Source organism: Hirundo rustica, chromosome 9 (assembly GCF_015227805.2).
Source record: "Hirundo rustica isolate bHirRus1 chromosome 9, bHirRus1.pri.v3, whole genome shotgun sequence".
NCBI classification, from domain to species: Eukaryota; Metazoa; Chordata; class Aves; order Passeriformes; family Hirundinidae; genus Hirundo; species Hirundo rustica.
Window position 1 is genome coordinate 5,824,866 of NC_053458.1, and position 27,831 is coordinate 5,852,696.

The window sequence follows — 27,831 nt, forward strand, 5'->3', positions numbered from 1 at the left end:
CTCTCCGCGCAGCCGCGCAGCCGCCGGGGCCGCGGGCGGGCCCTCACCGAGCGCGCCGGGCGGAGCCGCGGCCGCACGGGCGGGAGCCGAGGTGAGCCGGGGCCGGGCTCTCTCCGGGCGGCCCCTCCGCGGTTCTTCGCCCGGCTCCCGGCCCATCGCCCCCGCGGCCCGTCCCTGCCCGCCGGCTCCCGCCGGGCTCCCCGGGCCCCGCGGAGCGCGTCCCGCCGCGCTGCCCTCACGGCGGGGGCGCAGCGAGGCGGTGCCGGGGGAGCGGCGGGGTCGCGCCGCCCGCCTCCGGCCGGGCTTTGCCTCGGCACGGGCACGGTACTGACTTTAAGTTCCCTGTGCTCTCGGTCCCGTAGAGACGCAGCCCTCTGGGATTCATGAACCGACATGCTTGGCAGAAGACCTAAAAAGAGCCCTCAGGCAAAGGGCCAGGGAGCTGCAGTTGCAAAGCAGGTAAGGAGGGCGAAGGGCCAGGGAGATGTGGTTGCAGAGCAGGCAGGGAAACCTCCTCCTCCCACTGCTCCTCAGGATCGTCTCCTTCAGACCTCTTGCTGTTTTCCTACAGAATCTCCCGTGTGTTTGTAGCATTGCAAGACCATGAGAAAAACTAGATTGTGCGGCGCCTGTTTTCCTCCCTTCTTTAATGCATTCTAATTCGAGTAAATATCTGATAGGCAGCTGTGGAGGTCTTGCAGGGAAGGCAGTGTTGTAATGCTGTAATCTTTGCATGAGACCTCATGACTCATGCTTACAGTATTTTCTTAGCCGAGCTCTGTTGAGATTTAATAATAACTTCTGTGACTCTGTGGAGGTTTTCCTTACATCTCCAAGAAAACAAAAGTGAGAACAACAGAATATCAGGTAACAAATTAAGGGACGTATATGGGACAGTATTAAGGTGCTAAACAAGAGACAGTTAATTTTAATTTCCCTTTATGTGAAAAGTGCTTTATATAGACATTTTTTCATGTAACAGATAGACTGATAACCCTATGCCTCTTTCCTGTAGCTGTAAGTGAGTTTAGCTGTGTCTGTGTGTTGGGGTTTTTTCATGCTTAATTACCTTTGGATGGAGTTTCAGAAGTCTTGTGGAGATAAACAATAATTAGTCATGGTTGGGAGGTGTAGAAAGTCAGGCGACAGTGTCAAAATTAGAAATACAGTCAAGGCAAAATTCTGGGTAGAAGACTGACAGAAAATCACTGTAGTTAAAGGATACGTTAGAGCCAGAATGGAATTTCAGAAACCTTTGGAGGTAGAATAGAGGCAAGTAACAGGTGGAATCACTGGTAAGAATATAGAGAAATGTGATAAGGGATTGTAACAGGTTATTAGAATAGCGAAAATAGCTAAGATGTTCTCTTTTGGTGATTTCTTAGGAACCAGTGTTCTCATACTGAAGGCAGAATGCTGTAGTTAGTGATCCATAATGTCACCATGGCTCCAGCATGAAAGTTTGCATTTCTCAGTGTCAGAGATAGTGTATAAGTTATCTGAGCAGGAGAGAAGATAAAAGGTGAAAATATCTTTCCTCCTTCCAGGGGAAAAAAAAAAAGAAACCTCACTCTGAGAAGATAAGAGAGTAAATCAAGGATCTGATTAACATATTTTACTGACTTCTAATTAAATACAGTTAATTATTCAGCCTGTCTTACAGCATGGATGAGTGTTTCTTGAAACAAATGGCTTGTTCGCTTTCAAATTAATTCAATTTAAAATGGTTTTTGTTGTGTAGTATATCAACTGCAAGCTGTTTTTAACTATTTTTTTCTGTTTTATTAAACATTGCCTCAATACTACTAATTTCTTTGGAAACGTTCCTTCTTGAATGGATTGGGACTCGGAGCTAGAACTGCTGAATTGTGTTCTTGACTTCGTGGTCGCTGCAGTTGCCTCACTGTCCACGCTTGCAGTGTGGTACTGAGCAGATGCTGTGTTCTCCTGGTGAAAGGTCTATGTGTGTTCCAGAGAACTTGAATCTTTAGATCACCATTGTAAATATTTGCTATTTAAACCTTGTCCTCACCTTCCTTCTGTTCTAGCCAAGTGTGCGAGTACTTCAGTTTTGCCCTAAAGCTGGGAGATGGATGAGGCAGAGGGTGGCTCTGCCCGGGGCCTTATGGAATGTCAAGGGCAGGATCAGGGCTAGGAAACAAGCAGCTGCTGATTTTAAGTGCTGGTGCTGGTCCTCGGAACCTGCGTTTCTCAGCTCTATGTTTCACATTCTCCTTTGGGATTATAAAATAGTCCAAAGAGGGGCACAGAGCGTTTCAGGGCAGTAGCCACCAGCACTTCCATTGCTACTGGGTTAAAAGAATATATTATTACATTAAATCATAAACTGACAGACAGCTTCTTGCAGCACTTCAGATCCTCAAGACAGAAGGAGATCGCTAACCCTCAGAGTAATGACAGCTGATGTTTTTTTCCTGTCCTGGACAGAAGCTGAAGTGCTGCCTCCTTGGCCATGTGAGGATCAGTAGGGGCTTGTGCTTTGGAAAAGTCTGAGGGAAGCTTCACCTACCTCACAGGATGAATATAACTCTGTTCATTCATGTTTATAGAAAATCTTAGCATACTTAAGATTCTTTTTTTTCCTGGGGCAGTTAGTATCTTAACCAGAAATACAAAAACCGTGATAAAATGGCATTTTTAAGGAATACCTTTTGGACTAAGACCCCAGAGATTCCTTTGATTTACGTTGGAATGTTTTGTCACAGGAGAGCGATAACCCCTACTGTCCTATCCTGATTACTGTTATTAATACTGTTCCCTGAGATGTTATCTCTTAGCTGATGATCTGTGCCAGCCAGTTTGGTGGTTTTCTCCAGTGCAGTGTGGGCATTGCTGGGTTTTAATGGCTGTGTTTGTCTCCATGGGATTTAGAAATTGATGGAAGGAGACAGAACCGTTCTGTGTTTACAAATGTGGCTTCTTCAAGAGATAAGGGTGAAGTCTCTGCAGCGTGCACATGTCAGACCTGTTGTGTGTGAACCATGAGTGAATATTTTTTAGCTTAGCTGTTACAGGCACTGCCCTGAGCTTCCCTGATGCTATCTGCTCTGTGAGGCTCAGTGAAACAAACATTTTATTCTACCTTGTCATGTCAGACTGTTAAACGGGATTGATTTCAAGGAATGGTTTGTGTAGAGTTTTAAAGAGAAGAGTTGTGGGATTATAAGAATTTATGTGCCTTGCACGAGTTAGGGTGCCTGGTATGCATTGTTGTGGTAATAGGGGTGGTATGATAGTGGGCTGTAAAAAAAAAAAAAACCAGCAAAAAACCGGAATTCAGAATGCATGAAAATTTCTAAATAATCCATGCAGTGTGATGTTTTGGAGTGTCATCTTTGTTCTAACTCTAGGGTATTTTATTATTCTGTGTTGTTATTTTCCCTTGGTTCCAGCTGGGGCTGTTTGTGGATTTCAGTCCTGAAGAGATGCTGCTGGGTGCAGAGGAAGGTGAGGATGACGGGGACCTTGAAGCAGAGCTTGCTGCTATCACAGGAGCAAAAGTGAAAGAAGGAAAACCAAAGCCAAAGGTGAAAAGTAAGTTAAAATAGCAGAATTTTATTTACCTTTAATAAATTTATTCAAATTTATTATTTATCTAAAAAATCTTTCAATCTATCTAAAATTTTTTTTTTATCGCTGAATAAAAGCTGAATTTGCATCTGCTCTTTACATTGAAAGGTTTAATTTGCTACTCCACAAACAATGTAAAAGTATTTTTTTGTTGATGCTCTTGTAGATGCAGGAAAGATACCTCTGGCCCATTTAATGACTGAATTAAGCCTTGCTTTTTTAGCATATGAAATCATAAAAATGTGTAGTAGGCGCTAGATGATTTCAGAAGGGAAATTGTGTTTCTTGTGGAGGGTGGGTTGTTTGTCATGTGGTTTGTCATTCTGTTTTTGTTTGAAGAATGAATTTACATAACGAGCATTATATTTTTAGTTACTTGGAGTCTGTAACCAAAACGGAATCCCATTTTCAGAGGCAGCTACTGATGCAGTCAGTTGGAGAATCCTGTAGCTTGTGTTATGCAGGTTAGAGTCTCTCTTGGAATGGACTCCCACTCTTAAAGGTTTAAGCACCTGTTGATTCTGTCTGCTGGTGTTTGCGTGCAGCTCTGCAGCGTTCTGCAGGCTTGCTGTGATCTGCCGTAGAGCAGGGCTGCTGCTGTGGGGGCACTCCAGCGAGCACGCTCTGCCTCGGAGCGTGTCCGTGTTTGTGGAGCTGCAGGGTGAGCTGCTGCAGGAGCTCCTCCGCAGAAATAAACCTCTGTTCTTGTGGGAGCTTTTCAGCTGAGCCGGGTTTGCTCCCTGCCAATCTGAGACCTGGGGTGGCGGCCGGTGCTTGAGGTGGCACAAGGAAAAGGGGACCTTCAGGTGTGTGAGCAGGTGCAGGAAGGAAGGGATAGTTAGTGCACCTACAGCCTTATCGCAGCTCTGCAGTAATTTCACGGTAAGATTTGAAGGGGCTTCACAAAGAGCGGCAGGGAAATGAAGGATTTGGAAATATTTAGGCAAGACAACTCTATAAACACGGTAGCTGATGATGGACAAAGGACATGTTTGTATCTGAAACTAAATTCTAAATCGTTTCCACTCTCCATGTTTCAAAATTTTAGGAAACTCTTAAAGCTAATGAGCATAATTGTGCAAATAGGCATAGCAGCAGAACTTCTGCCATTGGCCATAGGTTACTTGTGGCTAAAATATGCAGGATAATGTTTTGAGTGTGAATCTGTGTATCAACAGCTCTTGAATTGTCAGCTTTTCAGGAGCTGACTTCCCTCTCACTCTCATTGTGTCACTTATTTTGTTGTTTTGGTCTTTTTATTCATAAGAGGAAAATAAAACTTCAGACAGTGTGAAACTAATATTTACTATGCCTGACAATTCACGGTGCTTTCTAAATGTGTGGTTCAAAAGTGATTTTCCAATGTGCAGCTGTTCTGTTTCCCTGTTAGAATGGGAGGTGTGTGGGTTGGAAGCTCATGGAGGATGAGCAGCTGGCACTGGGGACTCCTGAGACCTGGCGCAGTGCAGTGGTCGGGGCAGGATGCAGGCAGGCCGCAGCCTGGAAAGGAGGAGCTGCAGTGAGGGCAGGGGAGAAGCAGATCCTGTCTGGGAAAGGACAGGAAAAAGGGATCCAGTGCAGCTCACGTGCTTGGCTCTTGGCTGGGCGCCGGGTGCAGTAATTCCCTCCTGGATTGCATCTGACTGGGAGTGGGGGATTGGCCTCCTCCAGCCAAAGCTGCGCTGTTGGGACATCTTAAGCACAGAGATCCCTGCTCTCTCTGATAAGTGCCAGCTGGGCAGCCACTCACGAGTTTGAAATTGTGGCCTTGTCTTGCTGCACGGGATTAGAGCTAAAAAACCATCTGAGGAGGCTTGATTAGATTTTTTGCCTCTGCTGCAGTTTTCTGCACAGCCAGTTGCCTTTGGATATGGCCTGCGGTCCAAGTTTTTCTAAGGGTCAAATTTATGAGCAGCGTGTTTGATGCAAATAGTGAAGCGCTGATGGGCCGAATCAGGTTATTTGAAAAGAAACAGTTTTGTACCTGGGGTAATTTTCAGCTGATTCAGCAGGGAGTGAATGGGATCCATTTAAATTGGAGATCTGTAATTTCTGCAGCTTTCACTGCCGCTGGTGAGTCACAGTCATGTGTCTGCATGGGGAAGTATCAGAGGCATTTACGTGGACAGTTGGGATTTGTGGGCAAACAACCTCACCTTTGAGAGCATGTGGAGGAAGTTGATAGTGTAGGAACATGTGGTTGGCACAGGATGAAGCACAGATGAGAACTCAGCAGTGAGGAGTTCAGCAGAGCTTTCGGGATGAAGAGCAGAAGCAAAATTGCAAAATGAAGGAGCCAAGAAAAATTTGGAAAAGGCTGAATCTCATCATCACGAGACAGCAGTGCAGAAAATGTGCGAGTGTCTTAGTGCCTGCCTCAACTGCCTGCCACAGCAGAGACACCAGTGCTGCTTCTCCTGGGTGCTCACTTCCCAGGCTTTGCCCTTTACCCATCCATATACTCTCAGTCACCTGTGACACTGCAGTAAAGGGGGCACAAGAGGGGAGGTCACTGCTCTCTTTCAGCTCCATCAGGATTTATACCCCGTGACTGTTCCTTAGGGTTTACAGCTCCTTGGGGTTTCCTTTCACAGCTCCTCTGCCCATGGATCGTATTGAAAAGATGGCTGCGGAGTGTATGAAGGACCTGAATGAAGATGGAGAGGAAGATGCAGATGATGAAGACTTGGAGAAAGATACAGACCTGTTGGTATGCATAACTGTTAGCAAAGACTTTTAGTATGTTGGTTGTGGTTTTTTTTTAAACAGAACTGCATTTAGCAAAAATGTCTGTTAACTTTGTGGTGAGAAGCTAAACTATTGCAAAAGCACCATTAGATGCAGGTCTTTGCAAGATCTATGCCCCTGCACAGCAGAGTAAGACAGTTTCCCAACATTTATATGTGTGGGGGTCTTAGAGAATTGAGGGAAGAGCAGGAATCCCACTCCATGTCAGCTGATGAAAGACAGCCAGGGACAGTCTCCTTAAAGAGATGTCTGCCACCATTTTGCTACTGCTTCAAGTAGTGCTTGGCCTGAGAGAACACCTCAAGAAGGTCTTTGTTGTTTCAGTGACTCATCTAACTGGCAGGCTTTAGGGAAGGAATGCTAAGCAGTGGTTTTGACTGCTATTGCTAGTAGAGGCTTTTTGGAAATTTGAAATTTAGGTTTGCATAATCTTTGTAAAAGTACTTCTTTGAACTTCTCTGGCTTGTGTGGTGATCCTGGGGCTGCAGTGTGGCTTTTCAGTGGAATATGGAACCAGTTTAAATTAATAATGCAAAATAAAATTGAATTTTAAAAAGACTAGAATAGAAGATCTTCAGACTCTTCGCTTGGGTTCAAGATCTGTCCAGAGCTTTTGACGCTTTAGACTTGATTTTATTTTTGTCTTTTGAGGACAGAGAAAATTTTGAGGAAAAGCCCTTTGTTGGCTCTTGCTTTTACCTTAGGCAGAGTTGCAAGAAGTTCTGGGGGAAGAAGGTGAGACAGGAAGCTGTGAGGATGAAGTGACAGCAGCAGAGCCATCCCCAGCTGAACCAGAAGATGAACTACCTGAACTGCAATCACAGGTAGGAATGAGCTTTGTGTTTCTGACAGTTTTGCTCAATCACCGTTGTCACGTGGCTTGGATGAGAGTCATTATCAACAATCTAGGGAGGTCTTGTCTTCCAAGGAGGAAAAACTGCACTGTTGCTGTTTCCTCTGGGGAAACCAGTGCTGTAGGGGTGCAGGTGATCCTTTAGCTTTGTTCCAAGGATGAATTCTGATGTTAGCATAGAATTGAAGAGGTAAACAGTTGGAGTCAAGCACGTCTTGTCCCTCGTTATAGGTAGGAGCATGCAGACTGCAGTGCAGGTCCAGAGTTCATCTCTTCTCCCTCAGACTACTGAGCAGTGTGCTGAAATTGTGAGACATGTGATAACTCAGCATCTCTGACGTAGTTTTGGATTTTTATCAGTAGCATTATCTGTCTCGGCTTAATTTGTCAGTCCTCATGCAGTCAAATCCTTTATTCAGTCACTGCATGTTTCTGTTGTGTGCCACAGATTCCAGTGCCTTGTGCATTGAGGCCATTAGTAAATGGGATTGAGAGGGTTTCTATAGAGATAATGGCAATAATTACATCAGGAGCCATCTGCAGGGTCTCTGTGGCTGTGGAGAGTTTCTGAGTAGCTGCTCATGACTTCGCTTAAGCTGCTTTTGTCACTGAACTAATTCCAGGCTGGAGGAGGAGGAAAAAGAACTCGTTGTAAAACCAGGTTGAAGCCCAGAAGGGGGCAAACTAGCGTGGTTTAAAAATAAGAAAAGAATAAGTCAAGATTTGTGCCAAAATACCTCTTCACACCCTCTGTTGTGTGGGGTTTGAGAGACTTCAGTGTTCTCCTCACCTACTCAGGGACCACATGGCTCCAATTACCCTGTGAGTGAGAGTTTCCCGAGTCTCTCCACCCATTCTTCTCTGTGAGGCTTTTGAGAGAGCCCCGAGGTGGATGCAGGGCCGTTAGCAGAGCACAAACGCCGCTCTGTTTCAGGGGCTGTTCCCTCCTGCGCTCCCTTCACGGCGGTGTGTGTGTTTTTAGAAGAGGAGTGTTTGTTTTTTCAGTGCGGTGGGAAAACTCGTCTAGCTGGATGAAATAAGTTTTCTTGATTTGTTTTATTGTTTTTTCTGAGACCTCCTCACTTCCTGCTGTTACCAGTGAGCTACAGCAGACGCTGGAGGGGAGAATTGCTGACTACAGGACGGCGATTTCCAACGCGAAGGCGTCGGGGGAGAGCTCCAAAACACGGCGGTACGAGAGAGGCCTGAAGGTGAGTTGGGATCCTCAGGATGTGAGTGAGGGTGAGGCAGAGTCAGCTCTCTGCAGTGTGTGAGATTGTTGACAGGGGAGTGAAATATTCGTGTGCTGCCTGGTGTTACTTTAGAAACATTTGTTGTTATTGACTACCCACCTGATAGAGCAAACACACAGATAAGGTGTGGCTTCAGCTGCCTTTTGTGTGTCAGCTTTGTTTCTGTTGGATGTGGTAGCTGGAGGCAGGGTTTGTGGTACGTGCTGAAGTTAAACCCACCTGCCTGGATCTGAATTTGACCTGTGGTGAGTGCTCAGTGTTACCTTAAAGCAAAGTTTAGGAGTTTTCCTAGCACATAACACCTTGCAGTTCATCCCTGCTGCCTCCCCTTAGGTACTAACCTTCCACTCACTTCTCTCCCTCAGAGGGAGGTGGTGCCTTTCCCTGAGTGTGTTGGCTGTGCTTGGAGAGGAGTGGAGCAGGATTTTTGATGAAGGCAATTGAGAGCTGCAGCAAGGAGCAGTCTCTCCAGCCTCTCGTGGTTCCAGGCAGGTGGCGTGCTTGCAGTGAGCTGCAGTGCTCGTTTACTGCTGGGCAGGGCCTTTCTCTCCCCGTTGCTTTCAGCAGCTCTCCTGCATCGCCTCAGGCAGCAGCAGAGCTGTACAGCTCAGGGCTGTGCACTGGGGCAGGATGCAGTGGCTCACTGCCTACCAGGTGTCTTGGGGTACAGAGGGAACAACTGAGGCCAAACTCAGGGAAGAAGGAGCACAAGAAAGATGTCTGTGTGTGTCCACTGCCTGCCAGCTGTGACAGGGATGGACACAAAACCACCTGGCCTTTCTGAGAGCCACAGGGAAGGGCAGACCAGCTGTTCAATCCAGTAATGAGCTTAGTGCACTGTGCCACTTCCTTTATTTCTCAGGATAGGGAGTTTCCCTGTGCCTAAGCAGTGTGACTGGGGATAATAGACCAGATCTCACTTCACAGCTCACGGCTACTTAATTAGCAAAATTGCATGTCAACAAATGGTGTAGGGTTCTCTCTTATATGTTGTTCTTGGAACTGTGTACTTCAGTCTCAGTCTGTCAGCCCCACGTGGAGAGGAGGGAGCTGCCTGTGGGTGCTGGTCTGAACCCAGTCTCACATGCAGTCATTTCAAGGTATCTCTGCCACTGTTACTCAACAGGTCAAACAATGCCATGGCTAAGAAAAAGAAAAACAGCAGTGATTCTGGCACTGATGAGATTTTGTTGTTGTTGTCTTTCTGTGCTTCCATTTTAGTTTCTTTGGAAGATGAAAGAAGTAAAACTTTTGTTTTGGCTTGAAGTGCATACTGGTCTTTTGTCTGAACCTTAAATTAAAATGAAAAAAAAATTTAAAAAAATGCTGAGGAAAGTAATATTTGGGGTGGAGGAGGGGTTTTTAAAAATGAGCAGCAGTTAACCCAAGTTAGAGATGGTGAGAGCTCCTTACACAGGTGGTGAACTGAAGCTCCATTTCCTCTGTTAGCGTTTAATGGCTTTTCTCATTGTATTAAATAGATTTGCAGACCCCTTCCTCCCCTGGATCCATGCAGGCAGTGACATTTCAGAATAGCATATTTTATTATATTTTAAAAATGCTCAAAATCCATCTACAGTTGGTATAAATGGCTTCCTTGGTGACTTTCTGTGACAAAGCTGAGGGGATCACATCAGCTCTCCAGTAATTCTGGGCGCTGAGGTTCCTGCAGTTACCTGGTTTGGGTAACAAGGCCTTTGCACTGTGTTGCTCTGGTATCTGGACACCTTTCACTGGCACTGAAGTTCTTGCAGAAGAAGAGGGAGCTGAAGGGCAGCAGTCTGTGGTGGTGTGTGTGACAGAGCCTGTCGTGTATAAGGGGATGAATTTGTCTTCTAATGATTTTTTGCTGGTCGCATGTTTGATGAAAATGCCTATTGACTCTGTTGTTCCTTCCATGCCAGACACTGGAAACCATGCTGGCTGCAGTGAAGAAAGGCAAAAAAATCGATGAGGGAGAAATGCCACCTCCTGTTGCAACAGGAAAGAGTTCTTCTTATGTACCTCAAGCCATGGCAGTGGAGCTAGAGAATTCAGGAGATTCACCAGAGAATAAAGCTGAGTCTGCTGCAGATGATGAGCAGAAGGCTTCTCCTGAGGCAAGGGAGCATTTGGAATCAGAGTCTCTGCAAGGTCGTGCTGCTGCTGATCCTACTGTGGAAACAGGTACTGTGATGTGAGATGAGAAGCAGCTGCAGCCCTGTTTTAATGCTGCATCTTCCTTGATGTTTGTGTTGTGTGTAGCAAAGCACTGCTTATGTTGAAACTTCGCTGCTGAATGTCTCAGAGTTGTCCATGGAATGCTGAGTTTCTGGCAGTGGAATCAGTTCTTGTTTTAGAGCTCCTCTGTGTGCTGGATCAGTATCCTTAACTTCTCCTGTGCCTCTGTTTCTCCTTCGTTATTTGGCATGTGGAATTCCAAACTTTAAAAAGTTTTGACTTACAGACCTAATATTTTTTTCTTTAAATTGGGAAAAGTGGAATTCTTATGTTAGGACTCCTGGAGACTGGAGGAAGAAGGGTATTTGTAAGATGGCTGTTGTGACTTAGAGCAGAAGGGAACAAATGTGTATTTGCATAGATGGATGTAGCAAGGGATGCAAATCTTGCATGCTCTGTGTCAATCTCAGCATTGTCTCATTCTCCCAGATCCCCAGCACAGCAGCACACGAGCAATCCTACTTAGGAGGCAGAAGGAGTATAAATTAGCAGCTCTGAAAGCCAAGCAGCAAGGGGACCTGGAGAAAGCAAAGGAATACATGAAGGCAGGCAAGGTATGCACTCCAGAAATCCCCAATGCTGAACATACCCACATGCATTAAATGTCCTTACTGTGGCAGCTGGCACGTCTTGGACAGACCAGAATAAACCTTTTGTTTTTTCCATGCTAGAAATTCAGTGTGGTGTTGGAAGCTTTGGACAGTGGGCAGCCAGTAGACCTCCAGAATATGCCTCCATCTCCTCAGGGTAAGATTTGCCTTCAGGAATCCTTTTCAGAAGTGTCTCTGTGCTGTGATGGAATGATTCTCCATTTGATTGCAAAGCTATTAAAAGAGCTGGAGATGGTTTAGGACTGAGGCTCACTGCATGTTCACAGTCTAATCAAGACCAATGAAGCGAAATGAGGTATCATCACTTACATTGCAGTTACCCTCTGTGAATTACAAGTTCAAACAAGTATTGATGTCTGATATTCCTGGCTTTATAAGTGTAGGTAATAGCAACCAGTACTTGAAGTGGAAGGGAAAGAAGGATAATGGCGCATTCTTAAAATTTACTGTAATGTTTGATGGTGCTATGTGCTTCAACTAAAGGTCACAGTGTTCAGATTAGTAAACAGATTGCAGTGCACTAAAGTCCAATTTTTAAGGCAAGCTATCAATATTAAAGGTGCCTCAGTCCTCGTAAGAGAGACTTGGTTTTCTTTTAAGTAGATGCAGTATCCCTACCAATAATTAATACCTGGTGTTTGTAGCCCAGTATTTTAAACAACTTACTTTAGTAGATTATTTTATTCTAAGAAATAAAATGACAGATTATTTCAATAAATCGTGAGATTCATGACTCAAGTTACTGATCACTAAATGGCATTGCAGAGAAACTTCACCCAGGGCATAACCTTACCTTAAAAAGTGCAAGATTTTTGCAGTGAATGATTTTCTAGTTTTATGTTTTACAAGGCCAGAAACTGGAGTTTCTGAATAGATGGTAAGAGTTTCTTCCCTTTTCCAGCACATCTTTTGTTACTAGAATATTTTAGTTAATTAGCAGACTTGTTCACTCTTTCCATCTGCCAAGATACCAAGTTATATTTTGGGGAGAGAATTCTTAGAATACTTGAACTACTTTTGCTTTTTTTTCCTCAAGCAGCCCTAACCAAAATTAAATCAGCATTTGAGATTTTCTCTTATGAGGCATGTTCTGTGGATAAGGGAAACCTTAGACTTAGCTAGCCATGGAGATACTCTTTGGAAGCCAGAAAGCTTTCAGGAAGATGATGTGATCAAATTGCTGTTTTTCTGAGTGACGTGCAGCAGTAATTGCTGTGTATGAACATGCTGTGAAACTTCCTGCTTTCTCTCCTTTGCAGATCTTGAAAGCTTAGGGCATGTACAAGATGCATCCAAGCAAAAAGTACCACCCCGAGTGGGAAGTTCCCAGGATCTTGCAACACCTGAACCTCAGACCCCAGAAACTTCAGGTGGGACTTTTGCATTTCTCCAGTAAGTCATGAAAACAGCACTTTAATGTCTGACCTCAGCCACTGAACTGCAGCAGGGCTGAGTAAACCTGGCTAATGTTCCTGGGTACTGTTTGCTGCTGATCCAATCCGCTTTTGCTCTGGATCAGTGACAGAACTAAAAGTTAATAAACTTTCTTTATAACAGCAGTGTTCGTAGTGAAACTTTGCAGTGCTGTTCTCTGAGGAAGGGGAGGAGAAAGGCAGCCTGTGTGTTTTGAAATCCTTGTGAGGTGGCATTTCTTTGCCTGTGTGGTTTGCAGAGTCCCTGCAGCAGCCCAAGACGGTGCTGGAAGCGTTGCAGCAGCGGCTGGAGAAGTACAGGGCAGCAGCAGCTCAGGCTAAAGCCAGCGGGGACGATCGGAAGGGCAGGATGCACGACAGGATAGCCAAGGTAAAACTGAAGCGGGGCTCTTTGCATCCAGCAAAGCCATTGGAATTAGTTCTCCCGCTGGAGACTTTTTCAAGGCTGAAATAATTTGTGTATTGTCTGTCTGTTTGAAAAGAGGTCCAGTGGGGAAGCTGGAAAGCATTCGGAGGAAGAGTTGGAGACAATGCACACATTGTAGTAAAATACTGAGTCTTGTGCAGTGTTTATGCCGGTTAAATACAGATGATTGCTAATTCACAGTCAGCTCTATTTTATGTCTTACTGAGTGCCTTTGATTGCAGCAATACCAGGATGCCATCAGAGCCCATAAGGCAGGGAGAAAAGTGAATTTTTCTGAGCTACCTGTTCCTCCTGGTAAGTGTGAACGTAAAACATCCTAATCCCCAAGCTTTTGTACACCTGCTAGGCTCTGAAGGGGCTGTGCAGATATCGCCTGCCCGTCCTGTGGAGCAGCTCCTCCTTTTTCTCACTGAGTAGTTGGCCTTGCTGTTTGATGGCAGTGGGAAATTTTTTTATTAATATGCTCCTAAACACTGACACTAGTGAATATTTCTGCATATTGATGGCCTGTTTGACAGTATGGGAACTTAAAACTGGCACTATTTGAAAAGTGCAAGGCATCACAACTGCACCGTAGGCAGGTGCTAAAAATGTTACTTGTCTATCCTCTGTGTCAGCCCTCCTAGAGGAAAGACTAAATTTGGATTATATTGGCTTCTTAGTTTTGCTGGAAAGAGGTTTTTAAAAGTGAAAAAAACTACCTGAGGTCCCCCATTCTGCTGATTCCTATCAGGAGGCTCAGAACTTGATATCTAATGAATATCTCCTTGTAACACCAAATCAGCCTTGCAGCTCTCCTGGCTGGTAAAAGTGTGCAGAGAGGAAGCAAGTCGTGCCCGTGGTCACACTGAGACAGTGGCAGAGGAGCAGCTGAGCTGTTAATCGTGAGATGCTGTGCCCTGTTTATCTCCTTCAGAACACTCCGTGCTGTGTCTGGAGAAGTTTGGGCAAGGTCACCTGTGAATGCTCTGCCTCTCATTTGCATTTCTCCCCTAGGAAACATCTTGCCTTTCATCTTGGGCCTGATGTGTTCTTCTGAAGGATACAGTCAGCACTGCAAAGCAGGATTTTTTAAGTTAGAGGATAGAGATGGACCCTGTGGTGTTTTTGGCACGGGCAGATGTGGCAGTGGCAAGCACTGCAGTGGTGGTAGAGTAGGCGCTGCCAGCTCTGTCAGGTCGTGTGTGGTTTTGAAGGTTTCCTGCTTTCAAGCTGTCCCTGAAAGGCAGTTTAGCATGTCTTTTTGCAGAATGTGTTCCCTTAAATACCAGTTTCTGTAGGAGTGAGGTACACCATGCTTATGCCTCTGGAAGTATGGAGAGCTGCTCAGTGTCCTTGCACATCAGCTGTGTGGTTTTCAGCCATCGTTTGGAGGCCACGTGATTGACATTGAAGACACTTATCAGGCAGTCACTGAAACCAGCAGTGAGTTATCCTGGGATGGCAGTGCCCTTCATGGCATGGACTCCCTGGAAACAGAAATGCTGCTGAGCAGTGGATCAAATGTCACACGGGGCAGCAGCACAGGATTCTGTGTTCTCTGCCTGCCTGAGTACCTCAAACTTGTGCTGTAGCAGCCATCTCTAGGAGCAATTTAGTGTTTCTTAGCACTTCTCATGAGACTGGCTGCAATACTTGCTTGCAATATACACTGCTGTATATTAAATGAGAGAAGTCCTAACAGACATTTTATAGCTGTGGCTCTGGGTCTCTGTTCTCTGAAGCTGGCACTGAACTCGTGATGTGGCAGTGAGAATTTATCTTCGTCCTCAAACCTTCCTCCCATCCTTAAGAGAATAACAAAACAATGAAGAATATTATTCTTCTTCATACACTTCTCATTTAACTCCTCTGATTGTGCCTTAGTTTGCTACCTCTGCATTGCAGTACCTTTTCAGCAGAGGCTGAGTGTATTACCCAGCTGTCAGCAGTGGTTTGTTTATTACTCTGGGGGTAGCATTGATTTTCTGCTGGACTGTGTGCCTGCTGAAGTGAGGCAGCAGTGGGAGGGGGAAAAATGGGACTAAACTCTGCTGGTTCTGGGGGCATCCCTGCTACTGAAGTCTTGAGGTTGCTTGGCTGGCTGCCAGTTGCTCAGCTTGGAAAACTGCTCAGTTATTGCATCATTTTACTGTCATCCACTTAAGCCAGGTATCTATGAGAGATCTGATCTTATATCCACCACTCAGACCTGATCTAGCAAGGCTTTTTTTGGCCTTGGCCTCAGTCTAGTTAGACTGAGTTCTAAAATACATTAGATAATAGGTATTTGGATAGAAACAGCTTTACAGTAAACAAGTAATATGGAAAGCCATACCATAGGGCTTATGCAACTCTCTCTTCTGTGTTCCTTTCCTTCACAGGATTTCCCCCTCTTCCTGGTGTTGCAGCAGCAGATGGTGGCAGCACCATTGCTGCTGTCCTGGAGAGTGCCAGCAAGCTGGCAAACATGGAGGAGAATGATGAAGAGGAGGAGGAGGAGGTTAGTGTTGCCTGGTAGGATGTGTCAGAGTTTTCAATTACCATCTCTCGTGGCACGCAGAGATGAGGCCATTGGATTTCCAGGTAAGGGTACTGAGGTGAAATACATTTCCCAAAGGTCTGAGGAGTACAGGATGTCAGTAGTAATTTCAGTTTCCTTTATAGAGTAGGAGAGACAGATGAGATGTTATTACAGTCAGTACCACAGAGTCTGTGAGCAGGATTTGGCTCTTTCATAACTCTTGTATGTAGATTTTATTTTTGAAGCAAACACTTCAGATCCTTAGCACTCCTTTACATTATTCTAAAGTACTTAAATCTGTACTTTCATCCTGCATCCCAGTAGCTTCCTATGTTTGTTCTTTCCCAGGATGTTCAGCACTTAATGCTTTTTGTCAGGCTGCACCAGCATTTAGACTTTGGGTTGATTTCTGTCTCTCTCTGGATTTGGTTGCTGATTGATGGTGCTTTCAACTGGAGTAGCTTTTAATGGGGAGAATTCCTGAATTTTTTTTTTATTTTTTTTTCTTCATGCCTCTGCTTTTTTAAAAATCACTGCCTTGTTGAACATTCCTTTTATTCCATCTATGACTTGCATAGGTCAGCTACCTGCTGGCCTGGCATGGCTCATAAACCTCCAGAAGTTAAAAATCTGTTGTCTGGAATGCAAAGCTCCCCTCAAAAGGGATACCCAGAGGCTGATACAGTTATAACCATAGTTGTTGATGCTTGAGGTGCTGTCCTCAACCCTGGAATAGATTTTATTCATTTATTATGCAATTATTTTTGTTCTAGAATGAGCCTCTGCCCCAGGCCCCGGTTGCCAAGAAGCCAACTCAGGTTGTTAAGCCCACTCCAGTTCCACGTGCTGCAGCTCAGGAGAGCTCTCCTGAGCACCTGAAACGAGCTGCATCACCCTCCACCCTGGACAAGGCAGAGTCAATGGATCATCTCCCTCCAGCTGGTAAGTGAAGGGATCACCATTCCCAGTGCTCCACATGCAAGTTGTTTGCTCTAGTTTCGTGAAGACTTATTCTTTATAATTTAGGTGTGAGCCCGTGAACCTGTGTCACGGATTTCTCTGACAGGAGCCTCAGTTCATGTGTGCTGGAGGGCAGACCCACCCCAGCCACGCAGCTTTATTTCACAGAGACAGCATGTATAATTATAAGGCTGATTAGGTTTTTAATTAATTGTGATGTAACAAGTGTATCGATTCATAATGTTTAACTCCGCTCACGGCTGAGCTCTCATTAAAGGGGACGGGTCGCCGCTGTGAATTATTCATTGCTCTAACGGAGCTCCCTACATCACACAGAGTTCTCTGCCTGGTGCTTCACCCAAGCATCTCAGGCTGGCAGTGCAGGCAGGGCTTCCTCAGTCTCTGCTCTTCCCTTGCTGAGGTCGCTGAGCAGTTGTGCGCAGGGTGAATTGACAGACAGTGAGGGACAGGCAGCAGGTCACAGCGTGGTTTGGGCGCACACAGCCAGTGCTCAGGCTCTCGCTGCTGTGTTCCATCCTCCTTCCCTTCTGCCCTGGCTGCTTCCCTCAGGATGGGGCAGAGCTGCCTGCCTGACTGATGCACTGACCTGGTACAGTGTGAAGCGATCTTACTGGTGTGATTATCCTTACTGGTTTGGCAAGGAAAGAAGAGACTCGAGCCTTAATAAGAAACTAAGAGAACAAGGGATTACAGAGAGGCAGAGGTGTGTTGGAGTCCAGGGCACTCCTTTGGTTGCCCTGGAGGGTCAGGGACCTGGGCAGGGGTGTCTGGGACCCCAGCCCAGAGCCCAGAGAGACACTGGATTTGATTTCAGTCCATGGGAGAGGCTTCTTGCACTGCAGGAAGCATTGCAGGCCACAAGAGTGTGAAAAACAGTAGTTTAGTACATCACAGGATGAAAAAACAGTGAGTTTGGGATTTTTGGCATTGAAGTGAATGGGGCAAGGTGGAGGATTTGGGGCGTTGTCTCCTTCTTCTTCCTTCTTGTTCCCTCACTCCATTTCTGCAGTGACGTTGGCACAAAGTAGTTAGTGAGGATTGGGTCAGAGTAAAGATGACCTTTTTAGTAATAGTGATAGACATTGGTAATAAATAGTAAATAAAGAATACGTAGCAATTAGTATAAAAGATAAGGGCAGCCCAGAGACAGGGGGAGTCACCAGATGTCCGAGCTGTGGCAAACACCTTTTGGACACTGAGAAAATCGTAAGATAAGAACTAATAAACGAAGCATGTAACCTTGAAGACTCCGTCTTTTCCTGCGTTTGGCACAGAGCTTCGCAGAGGGCCAGAACTCTAAAACCACCTGAATGCCGGGGAATTTAAACTCCTGCAAAGGAGCCCCCGACAACTGGCGTCCCTTCAGATGGGACACAAACAACTGCCGTCCCTGAGTGGGCAGAGACAACTGGCACCCCAGATGGGACAAAACCAGAGGTGATGTGTCTGAGTGGGCCTGCACATTGGTTCATTGGGTTCTTTTCTGCCCTTTTCTGATCTGGGGAGAAGGAAGGAAATAACTCCAGCGGGTGCTCGTGATATTTGCTGTTTTTCAGAAGTTAACGTGGAGAGCTGAAAGTTTGGATTCAGCTTCTCCCGTGGACCAGTCAGCTGTGCTGGAGTCTGTCTCAGGCCTGCAGATTAGGGGCTGTAATAACTCTTGTGGCGCTTGTGAAGTGCTGTGAGGTTTTTTTTGATGAAGGGTGCTGTTCTAGGAGGAAGCTTGTTTCTTTTTTTAATGCTTGAAATTGAAAGTGCCCAAGAAACAGCTGAGTGCGGTAAGGAAATGTCCCGGTTTGACATCTGCACTTTCACTGATCTTTTCCTGGCTCTAAGATGAGTGAGTGTTTCTGTACAACTGTGTTTCAGTTAGGGAACAGCTGGAATTTCTGGAGAACAGGAAGAAGCAATACCTGAAGGCAGCCATCAAAGCAAAGAGGGAAAACAACCTCGAACAGGCGAAGACGTATCTCAGAACAGCAAAGGGCCTCGACCTAAAGATTGAGCAGGCAAAATCTGGCAAAACTGTTGATATCTCCAAGGTTAGTAGGACTGTTAATATTCTGCTTTGTTTCATATTCTTGGACATCTAAGTGCTTACTTTTCTCTGTAAGGGCTCTGAAATGTGATGTTCTTGCGTTGCAGCTGCCATCACCTCCTACAGATGACGAGGGTGATTTTATCTTTGTACACCACGAAGATGTCAGGCTGTCTCAGAAAGCAGATGAAGTTTATGCACAGCTTGTAAAATTGCTGAAGGACCAACATGAGGTGACCATTTTATAGTTTTTAGAAATGTTTTGGTGTTAGATTTGTCTGGGATTTATTATAATCCCATCATTGTTCCGGTGGGGTCTTTTTTTTTTTTTCTTTGAAAATACTTTTGATATTGTGTGTTTGAAAATGGAGAATTTTCAGAGTTGGATTCTATGGCTGGTTGAGGCCAGAGGGTGTGCTTGAAGGCTTGGGACTAGCAAATTATCACTGTTAAATATGAGCACTCGAGTTTGAAAACAGTACCTGAATATGAAGACTAGGCCTAAGGTGAACCTCCTATGTACTAATCAGGTGATTAAAAAGTAATAGGGAGAACAGCTCAAATGCTGTGCGTTGGACTTGAGGAATGGGGTGGTGAATGTTCTTGAGTGACTCGGGAAAACGCCTGGCTTTTCTTAAATCAGGTTATCTACCTCAGAACCGTGTGTGAGGATCACTGAGTGAATCTGTTTGGCTTTGTTTGTGTTGACAGAGGTGTTTGCAGTATTCCAAGCAGTTCATGCATCTGGGGAACGTAGCAGAAACAACTCGGTAAGACCCAGTGCCTGCTTTCAGTCATCCCCAAAGCAGTTATTTCGGGTTTGAGTCTCCCTGACCCACTAAAGATCTTGGGGTTTGAGTTGGTAAGTTTATCCTTGTGTGAAAGGCTTGGGACTGTGATTCCTGCATCTCCACATTGCTCTCAGCTCTGGCTGAGGGTTACTCTGTGCTCTGTTTGATTTCCAGCACGTGTGGGTTTTTTATTGTTTTTTTTTTTTTTCCTTTTCCTATAGGTTTGAGAAACTGGCCCAAGGCTGTAAAAAGGACATGGAGATCCTACAGCTTGCACGAGCACAAGGAATGGATCCTCCAAGCCATCACTTTGAGGAAAGAACCTTTAAAATGATAAGGTGTGGAAAAAACAAAAGGATCTCTCAGCAGGCTGGAATGACTTTCCTGGTCTTCTGCCCTTGTTTAGGGAATTGTGGGCTTCAGCAAGCCTGGGTGGCATCCAGGATTAGGCTCAGCATTCCTGAAAGGATACTCTCAACAACTTAAATACAGAGAAGTTGTTCTCTATCTTCTCTTGCTGATTCTTTTGTTTTCAGAATGCCTCCAGCTTCCCCTCTTATATTCTCTTAGTTCAGCCATTCCTCCTTCCTCTGTTTTTCCCTCAGTCCTGTTGCCTCCTGGGCTTTGTTCCTGGCCTCAGAGATATTTTTAGCTCTGTTTGTGCTCTTCCTTTGCTCTGCTGTATTTTGTGGAGATGATCTCTATAGGAGTGCACTGTTGACAGAGCTCTGACAAATAGCCATGGCACCCTGGTCTGGCAGTGGATCAGCTGATGGTGGGATGAATGTGCTTTTTTTGTCTTTTCACAGGATATTTTCTGATCTCAACAGCACAGAAATGCACCTTCTTATTGTCAGAGGGATAAACTTACCAGCCCCACCAGGTGTGTACTCAAAAGGGCACGTGGGCTTTTTCCTCTTGAGTAGGTAAGGAGAGTAACGGGGAGTTAAATTTTCTCTATCTTCAAAGGCCACTTTAGGAGCCAGCACTCATTAAAGTAACCATGTTTTGGGCTCATATCCCCCCAAAACCTTTAAACAGTATTTTTAAAACAGACAGATGAATAAAGAGAATCTGTGTTCCATCTGGACAAAGAGAACTTTAATTTTATCCTGGGAAAGTTTCATTTTTACCTCCTATTTTGTTATGGGTGCCTGGCTATGAGTTTCACCACTTTGGAGTATTTTGACTCTTCAGTAGACAGCGTTTGCTCCTGCCAGTGTTACTGCTTTAACCCTTGTTCCTGGGAGCTTGTAAATCATCTGTGCTAGACTGTCTTAGGACTAACAACATAAAACCCCAGGTGTTTTCCTTTGGATGCCAACTTTCCGTGGATTTGGGGTTGCTGGATGGGTTTTTCAGTTGTCAAGGGGCAGGTCATGAGTCCTGCTGTAAAACAGTTGGGTGCTCTTGGAGTCCTGCTCGACATGACAGCTGCAGTGACAATGTCTGTACTGGCTGTTTGCATTGGCTGGCTGTTGTCTCACCCAGGTGTGTCACCGAGAGATTTGGATGCGTTTGTGAAGTTTGAATTTCAGTACCCGAGTGCGGTGAGTGTGCCGTGCCTCTTCTGCCCCTCAGTCTGTCCCCCCTGCCACTGCCTGAGCTTGTGAGGGCTCCAAGGAAAGGGAGAACACTTCTAGACCTCCTGCTTGGATCTGCCTTGAAGCAGATTTCTTTTGCTGAGCGTGTTGGCTGCAGGTTTGAGCTTAGCACCTTTCTCTCGGTGCTCTGCACCTTGCCCTTGGCAGGGCGGTGTCTGCAGGCTCTGTGTCAGCAGCACTCTCAGTGCTAAGCCGTGCCCACCTCTTCCCCCTGAGGGCACTGTCAGGCTCTTTCCACTTTGGGAAAATGTGTCAAAGTTCATTTCTTTCAGGGATGCAAACACACCAAACACCAGGGCACACAAAGTTGTTGCCAAGGGCCGCCTCAGATGTGATCTCCCCGTGTCCTCTTGGGTTAAAAACCCGAGCTTTTAAAGGCTTTGCATTTGAGCCTCTCTCACAATCGTAGAAATGGATTGAAAAGGTTAATCTTTGTCATCAAATAAACGGTGGTTTAATTAGCAAATGTATATATACCTGGAGAAGGGTCTCGGGCCAAATTTCTGCTCTTACTAATTAACACTTGTGTGTATGTGCATGTATGTATGTGTATGTATATAAAAATATGTATACACATACGTGGTACTTCTTTCCTTGGAATTCCCCAGTGTCATCCTGTTCCTCTCACCTTTAAAAGCAGTCTCTGGTCTGAAAAATGCTCCAGCCTTAGAGCTAGAAGGGCTTCTGAGGAGGGAGTGGCTGGTCTCTTCCTGTCAGTGGAAGTCCTGGGGCTTTGCTGCTCTCTGTGTAGGACAAAACCAGACCTTGCTCTTGCAGGACTGAGGCTTAGCCCTGGGAATGTGCAGAGCCTAGGTTCTGCCTTCCAGTAAATCTTGGAAATTGCTGATGGTCAGACCGTGTTTGTGTTTAGGTTTGAGTGACACGAGGCCTTAATGAAGGAGTAACTCGGTTAGGGTGGCTGAAACCAGAACTGGTCTGTATGAGTAATTTTCTGGGGAATGAGTAAGAATGAGCATAGTTCCTTTTAATCTATTTTCCTTTGGAAAATCCAGATCTCTACTCCTTAGCCAACAGTCAAATAAATATACCACCTTTCTCTTTATAGCTGAAATCAGCTTTGCAGAGTAGCTGCAATAATTAGGCCACATTGTCCTTGCTCATCCCCTGGAGATTTAGTTTGTACTCCACTTTAGGTTAAAAGTTAATTCATTTTGGTGGCAGATTGATTGTCAGGGAGAATAATAGTAGGGCAATTCCCTGAATGATTTGTGATGAATTCCTTGTGTAGCTCATTATTCCAGCTAATGCAGGAGGAACAGAATTACCGTGTCGTGGAAGGTGCACGGTTTGTCACGGTGTTTAACAGCCCCAGCCAGTAACTTGATGATGATTGGATTGAATTGACTGACTGCGTAGCTTATCTATGGCTCTCATATTCAATGTAATGTTCTGGCTTATTCTTTCTCCAGTATTATCTTTGTTACCACAGTGAAATCCAAGTATTTTAGTCTTAAATGTGCCATGAGTCTTCTTATTTAGATAACCCTAAAACCTTACGTTTCTTGTGTAGTCATAAAATAGAGCTGGCAATAAAAATGGTCACTAGTCTGTTTTCAAACAATACCTGACAGTTTCATGTAATGTCTGTCTCTTTTTTTGATAGGAACAACCTCAAAAGAGTAAAACGCCTGTAATTAACAATAACAACTGTCCAGGTGAGTCCTTTTTTTCTGGAACAGCAGGAAAAATGTTGCACCTCGGGAATCCCTGGACAGTACAGCCTGGTGTCAGACTGTGAACCAGGCCAGAGATCCTCCCACCACCTTCTTACTTCTTTCTTATGAAAAGATTTCTTGTGGGGTGAAGTCCAGCTGCGTTGGCAGTTTCTTCCCCCTCATCCCGATATTGGTGGTAGCTATTACGTCATGAATTAAACCAGTATTAATTACATTATCCAAAACACCCCTTCCCAGTCATTCCAGCCTTACTCTGCTTTTTCTTGAACACTTTGTACCTTTTATCTTAGCCACAGACACTCTTTACTTGCTGAAAGACCTAAACTCTCTGGTTTGATCTCTCCAGTACCTTGCTGTCAGCTCACAGTGATTTGGTTCCTGTCCCTGCAGGGTGAGGGTGGCGTGAGCTGTGGCACAGGGGCACCGTGTCCCTGTGACTGACTGAAAGCCCCTCCTGAGGAGGAGTTCCTGTGGCTCTGAAGTGTCTCACACGTGGGCCAGCCTGAGATAAAAGAGCTCTGAGAAGTTACAGGGATACAACACTGCACATTTGACTGACAGCTTTCCTTTCCCTTGCAGAGTACAACCAGCTGTTCAAGCTCAACATCAACCGCAACCACCGAGGCTTCCGACGCGCAATTCGGTCCAAAGGAATTAAATTTGAGGTGTTTCACAAAGGGTGAGTCCAGTTTGCTTCTCCACTGACAGCTGAAAGGAGTGCTGGAGCTGAAGTTTATCGAGCACAATCTCTAAGCCAGCACTGAAGGGTTCTCTGGTACTCTTGTCTGAGAGCTTTCAGAATGTGCCTGAGCCCTGCAGCTTCCCCTGTGGGGGTGAAGAAAGGCACAAATTCGGTGCAGTTGACTCAGATCAGCTGAGGATTAGTGTGTTAAAAGGAGTTGGTTAGACTGAGAAAGCAGTGGTTTACTTCAAATTGTTTTCATTCTTACCCAGTTTGGTTTCAGACATCAGGACTAGAAAATTTAAATACTCTGTAGAATAATGAATTAAAGTGGCAGCAAAACATGGACAGGAGGAGAGCAGGTGACACATGATGGCAGAACTAATTATGTTTTTGTACTTCCATTCACTGGATCTTGCAGTACTTCCTGAGCACTTCTGGCAGCTGCCTGGAGAGAGACAGACTCATCTCAGAGGGCAGGATCACAGGGTGGCTGTTAACAAGGGATGGTTCAGGGAGATCATCCTCAGTCCAGGCTCATAACCGAGTTGTTCAGAGTAGGAGTGGCCTGTGTTCCTCAGCCCTGGGTTGGTTGTGATCCAAGACTGTGATGGGCTGCCAAATAACCTGATTTTTGTCTGGTGGCTCTTTGTCCTATTCCTCGTTGCTATTACTGGACCATTCCAAAATCATCCACAGGTTTTCAAGTTGCAGATGTTTCAGTTTGTGATCTGAAGTCCCAGTGTTTTACTCCAGATCATCCACTGGCATCTCTATTGGAGCAAAAGTTGGTTTTCTTACTCTTTTTCTGTCAATCCTGACTGCTCCACTGCTCTGTGTTCAAGATCCCCTCTCTTTTGCACAGAGCTGTGAAGTGTTTACATTTGTTTAAAATGGTTTTTTTTAATCACCTTTTCCCAGCCATCTCCTTGGGAGAAAGGAGAGGATGAAGTGATCCAGGCTCTTTTCTAAAGGCTGTCTGCTCCCTGTCTTTTCAAAGACTACAAATGAATCGTACTTTCAGAAATGCTTTTGTGAATGTTGCAGCTTCAGGGTCTCTGATAGCTTTTTGACCATCTCCCAAGAATTATTTTTGCTCAGTGAGCAAAGGAGACTTGTTTCAGGTCATATATATTAAACTTCAGTTTAGCAGCACTTTCAGGTAAAAACCCAGCAATGTATTTTTCCAAAGGAAAAGTCTCTTCTTGAGCCTCTCCTAAAAGCTTCTGAAGATGAAAAGGGATTTCCCCAGAGCTGTTTCTGAAGCCAGAGCCTAGAGCAAGTTCTCAGTCTTCACAGCAACCCCCTGGAACTGAGCAGGGATGAACCAGTCTTTATTGTTTGAGCTATAAAATCGAAAAATGCTTTAAAAGAATTCAGCAAGAATTGCAGATTCTCTCAAGTTTGTGAGCAGAGTGTCCCACATGCTGCAGTACAATTACATAACCCTTCATTTGACAGTGCTTGTGAAGTGAAGGAAGTGTTCCAACATGTGAGCTAAGAAATTCTGGACTTTGCTCAGTGATTCTGTGAGGGTTTCATCGATGGAGAGTCTCAGGCTCCTGTTGCCACCCATGATGTGATCATGAGGCTCCATTAACAATCTTTGAGTTTCCATGGCATATGTCAAGCCTTGCTTGATAGTATCTCAGTATCTCTTAATGACAGTAGGAAGAAGGGTGGATGTTTTGGGGTGTGAGGGATGGCGTTTTTATGTTGGTTGGTTTATTTGCTCATTTTTTCTGAAATAGAGTGGGTAAAAAAAGGAAGCTTCTGAAATCTTGGAAAATTTCCAAAATACAGCAGATGTGGTCAGATTATCTTTTTTAACTCACCTTTACAGGTTAGTTGTTTATCAAACCTTTAAGAGTCAGGTTCAGGGAGCTGCTTGGATGCAGGCAAAGAAATGCTGTGCTTTGAGCTGGACAGTTCTGTGGGATTAGGGTGGTTTAGTCTTGGCTGTTCCCTTTTGGAGGAGTTTGTCTGGACAAGGGTTGTAACACCTGTCTCTGTTCAGGCATGGATTGACCTATTGCTGATTAAACTCTTCAACAGAAGTGACTACAGCAAGGAGAAAGTGCTTGTTTTCCTCACAGAATAAAAATGCTTCTGTTTAACTCCAGAAGACTGGAAATTCTCAAATAATAGTTTTTGACTGTTAAAACTACCAGTATGTAGGTGAATCAAAACAATAGCTGAAATGTTCTTATTTACTGAAATTGTTTTGATTTATTGAGATGAAACAGAATGATTCATGTGACTTTCCTAGAAGTAGTTTGCCAAAGGCAGCAGGTGCCTGTGAAATGTTTGTTTTGCTGGGAGATGCAACTTCCTTGGCAATTCCTTCAGCCTGTTGTGTTGAAGAGCCCCAAGCAGAGGATGGCCCTGTCCTGGCCACTGGAACCTCCTTCCTGTCACCCTGGGCAGGGACAGAAGCTGCTGCCACCCCAAGTGCTGATTTAGTCGGTTGTTTTCCTTCGCTGCTGTCCTCATCTTTACCTTGGTTGCAAAAGAACAATTAACAAATGAGTGCTTTCTTATCTTGTTCCTTGGAGTCTGGTTTTTAAGGGTTTGCCTGAGCCCTGTGGTGTGCAGGTTCCAGGAGCATGTCCTGACCAGCCCTCTCTGGATGTGGGGATGGAGCAAATAGCGATGGCCTCGGGGCTTGTTTGCTCTTTATGTCCTGGAAATCCTTACCCCGTCACTTCTTTGGCACAGGTCCTTTTTCAGAAGTGACAAACACGTGGGGACAGCACACTTGAAGCTGGACAAGCTGGAATCAGAATGTGAAGTTAGAGAGATCATCGAGGTACGTTTTTGGGATGAGATGTGTTCTTCTGCTTAGTCTTTAAACCCAAAGGGGAGATGAGGATTTGGATCACATAAACCTGTGAATGCAGTGGGGTTTTGTATTAAGGAATTTGATAACCTTAATACACCTTAACCTTAATCACCTGCAGGAACCTCTGGAGTCACAGTTGCCTGAGGCTCTATAGTTTAACATGATAATCCCTATTTGTCCTAACTGCTCTTCTTTTTGTGGTTATTTCAGATTTTTGATGGCAGAAAGCCCACTGGAGGGAAACTGGAGGTAAAAGTGAGACTCAGGGAGCCCCTCAGTGGTCAAGATCTTCAAACAGTTACAGAAAATTGGCTGGTCCTTGAACGCTAGTTCTGTCTGAGGTACGAACGCTGTGGTCTGGGCAGGACCTGACAGGGCTGCAGAGAAACTCTGCTTGAATAATGCCTTTTGTTGGCATTGACCTAATTAACACAGCTCTGGCTTCAGTAGCATTCCTCTTTATATTTGTGGTGGGGAGTTGACATCATTTCATAAATGAGGTTACAGAATCTCTGATCAGTTTGTATCTCAAAGATGCTGTTTCGCAATCCCTTGAAATACAGGGAGAGCTCCTGGTGTCACCTTTACCAAGAGTATTATTTGGAAAATAAGTGATAAGTAATCCATCTTCCTTTACTTGATCTCCTGAAGCCTTTGTGCTCCTTCTTCCTTAGCACATGGTTTCACTTTACATTTATAAATGGCAGTTTAGCAAATATTCACCAGCTTTAGAGTGACATCACCTGTGTGGAAGCAAAGGTGTGGCAAATGGTGTCGGGTTGTAGAGACTGAGGTCTCATTTCAGTACAGGAGTCACCATTTGGGTAGCAAAGGGCCTGTTGTAGTGTTCTCCTCCCAGCCAGGGAGGTCAGGAGGTCCCGTGAGCTGCAGTCAGGCTGAGGGACACGTTTGATGGCCGTACCTGAAATAACAACTTGGCCTCGTGCCCAAGCACTTTCCAGTGCTGGAGTTTAATAACAGTGCTCCATTGATTTTTCTTGTTGACCATCCAGAACCTTGGTGTCAGCATTTCCCATATAATGTCACCTTGAACTCTGTACATCTGCTCTACACCACAGCAAGGAATTCTCATGGGTTTGTTCGTGTTGTTTTCCCCAGATCCATGGGAATGTTGGAATGGAAGTTGTGGGCTGAGCGAAGGCAGGAAGATGCTGCTAAGCTGCAAGCACCAAAGATGTTAAATGAATGCACTACTGAACCTAATGTCTATTTTGATAACAGCCATAGTGCTTATTAATAACTCCAAGGCAAACGGGAGGCTCTGGGAACGCGCTGCTGCAGGGCTTGGGACCGGTCTACCCAAAATAGACAGAATTGCCTTAACGTGGGACTACTGCTGTAGCACCAGGACGAATGTTACACTAACTATGCAGAGTGCTGTGAGAAGGGTTTAGCCCCTTAAAAATTCCCTGAGGCAGTGCCAGAGCTTTTTAGTTAAGTCACAGGTAAGACCTTCACCAGAATTCCTGTTCCCAGGTGTCTGAGCGGCTGGCGTGGTTCAGTGAGCAGTCTGCTACTGCTTTTTCTGTTCTCTCC

The 27,831-nt window shown here is 45.1% G+C and overlaps 1 protein-coding gene across 1 annotated transcript; it reads left to right on the top strand.

Moving 5' to 3' along the window:
• The first annotated feature begins 29 nt into the window (after positions 1-29).
• CC2D1B (coiled-coil and C2 domain containing 1B) lies at positions 30-27,754 on the top strand. The gene is made up of 25 exons (XM_040073623.2): positions 30-91; positions 363-459; positions 3,414-3,555; positions 6,186-6,301; positions 7,044-7,163; positions 8,266-8,403; positions 10,350-10,611; positions 11,095-11,219; positions 11,337-11,412; positions 12,536-12,646; positions 12,949-13,079; positions 13,358-13,430; positions 15,500-15,618; positions 16,413-16,581; positions 18,490-18,662; positions 18,766-18,891; positions 19,370-19,428; positions 19,671-19,787; positions 20,259-20,332; positions 20,941-20,999; positions 22,678-22,729; positions 23,330-23,429; positions 26,151-26,241; positions 26,485-26,615; positions 27,394-27,754. Exons 2-24 carry the CDS (start codon positions 394-396, stop codon positions 26,602-26,604), a joined length of 2,619 nt encoding a protein of 872 aa, XP_039929557.1. The 5' UTR covers positions 30-91; positions 363-393; the 3' UTR covers positions 26,605-26,615; positions 27,394-27,754.
• The last annotated feature ends 77 nt before the right edge of the window (positions 27,755-27,831 follow it).

Bases quoted from the DNA above. Each gene is read 5' to 3' on its own strand.
- CC2D1B (XM_040073623.2), top strand. From the start codon at position 394: ATGCTTGGCAGAAGACCTAAAAAGAGCCCTCAGGCAAAGGGCCAGGGA. The intron at 7,164-8,265 runs GTAGGAATGAGC...GTTTTTTCTGAG, and splicing joins TACCTGAACTGCAATCACAG to ACCTCCTCACTTCCTGCTGT. The intron at 11,413-12,535 runs GTAAGATTTGCC...TCTCCTTTGCAG, and splicing joins TATGCCTCCATCTCCTCAGG to ATCTTGAAAGCTTAGGGCAT.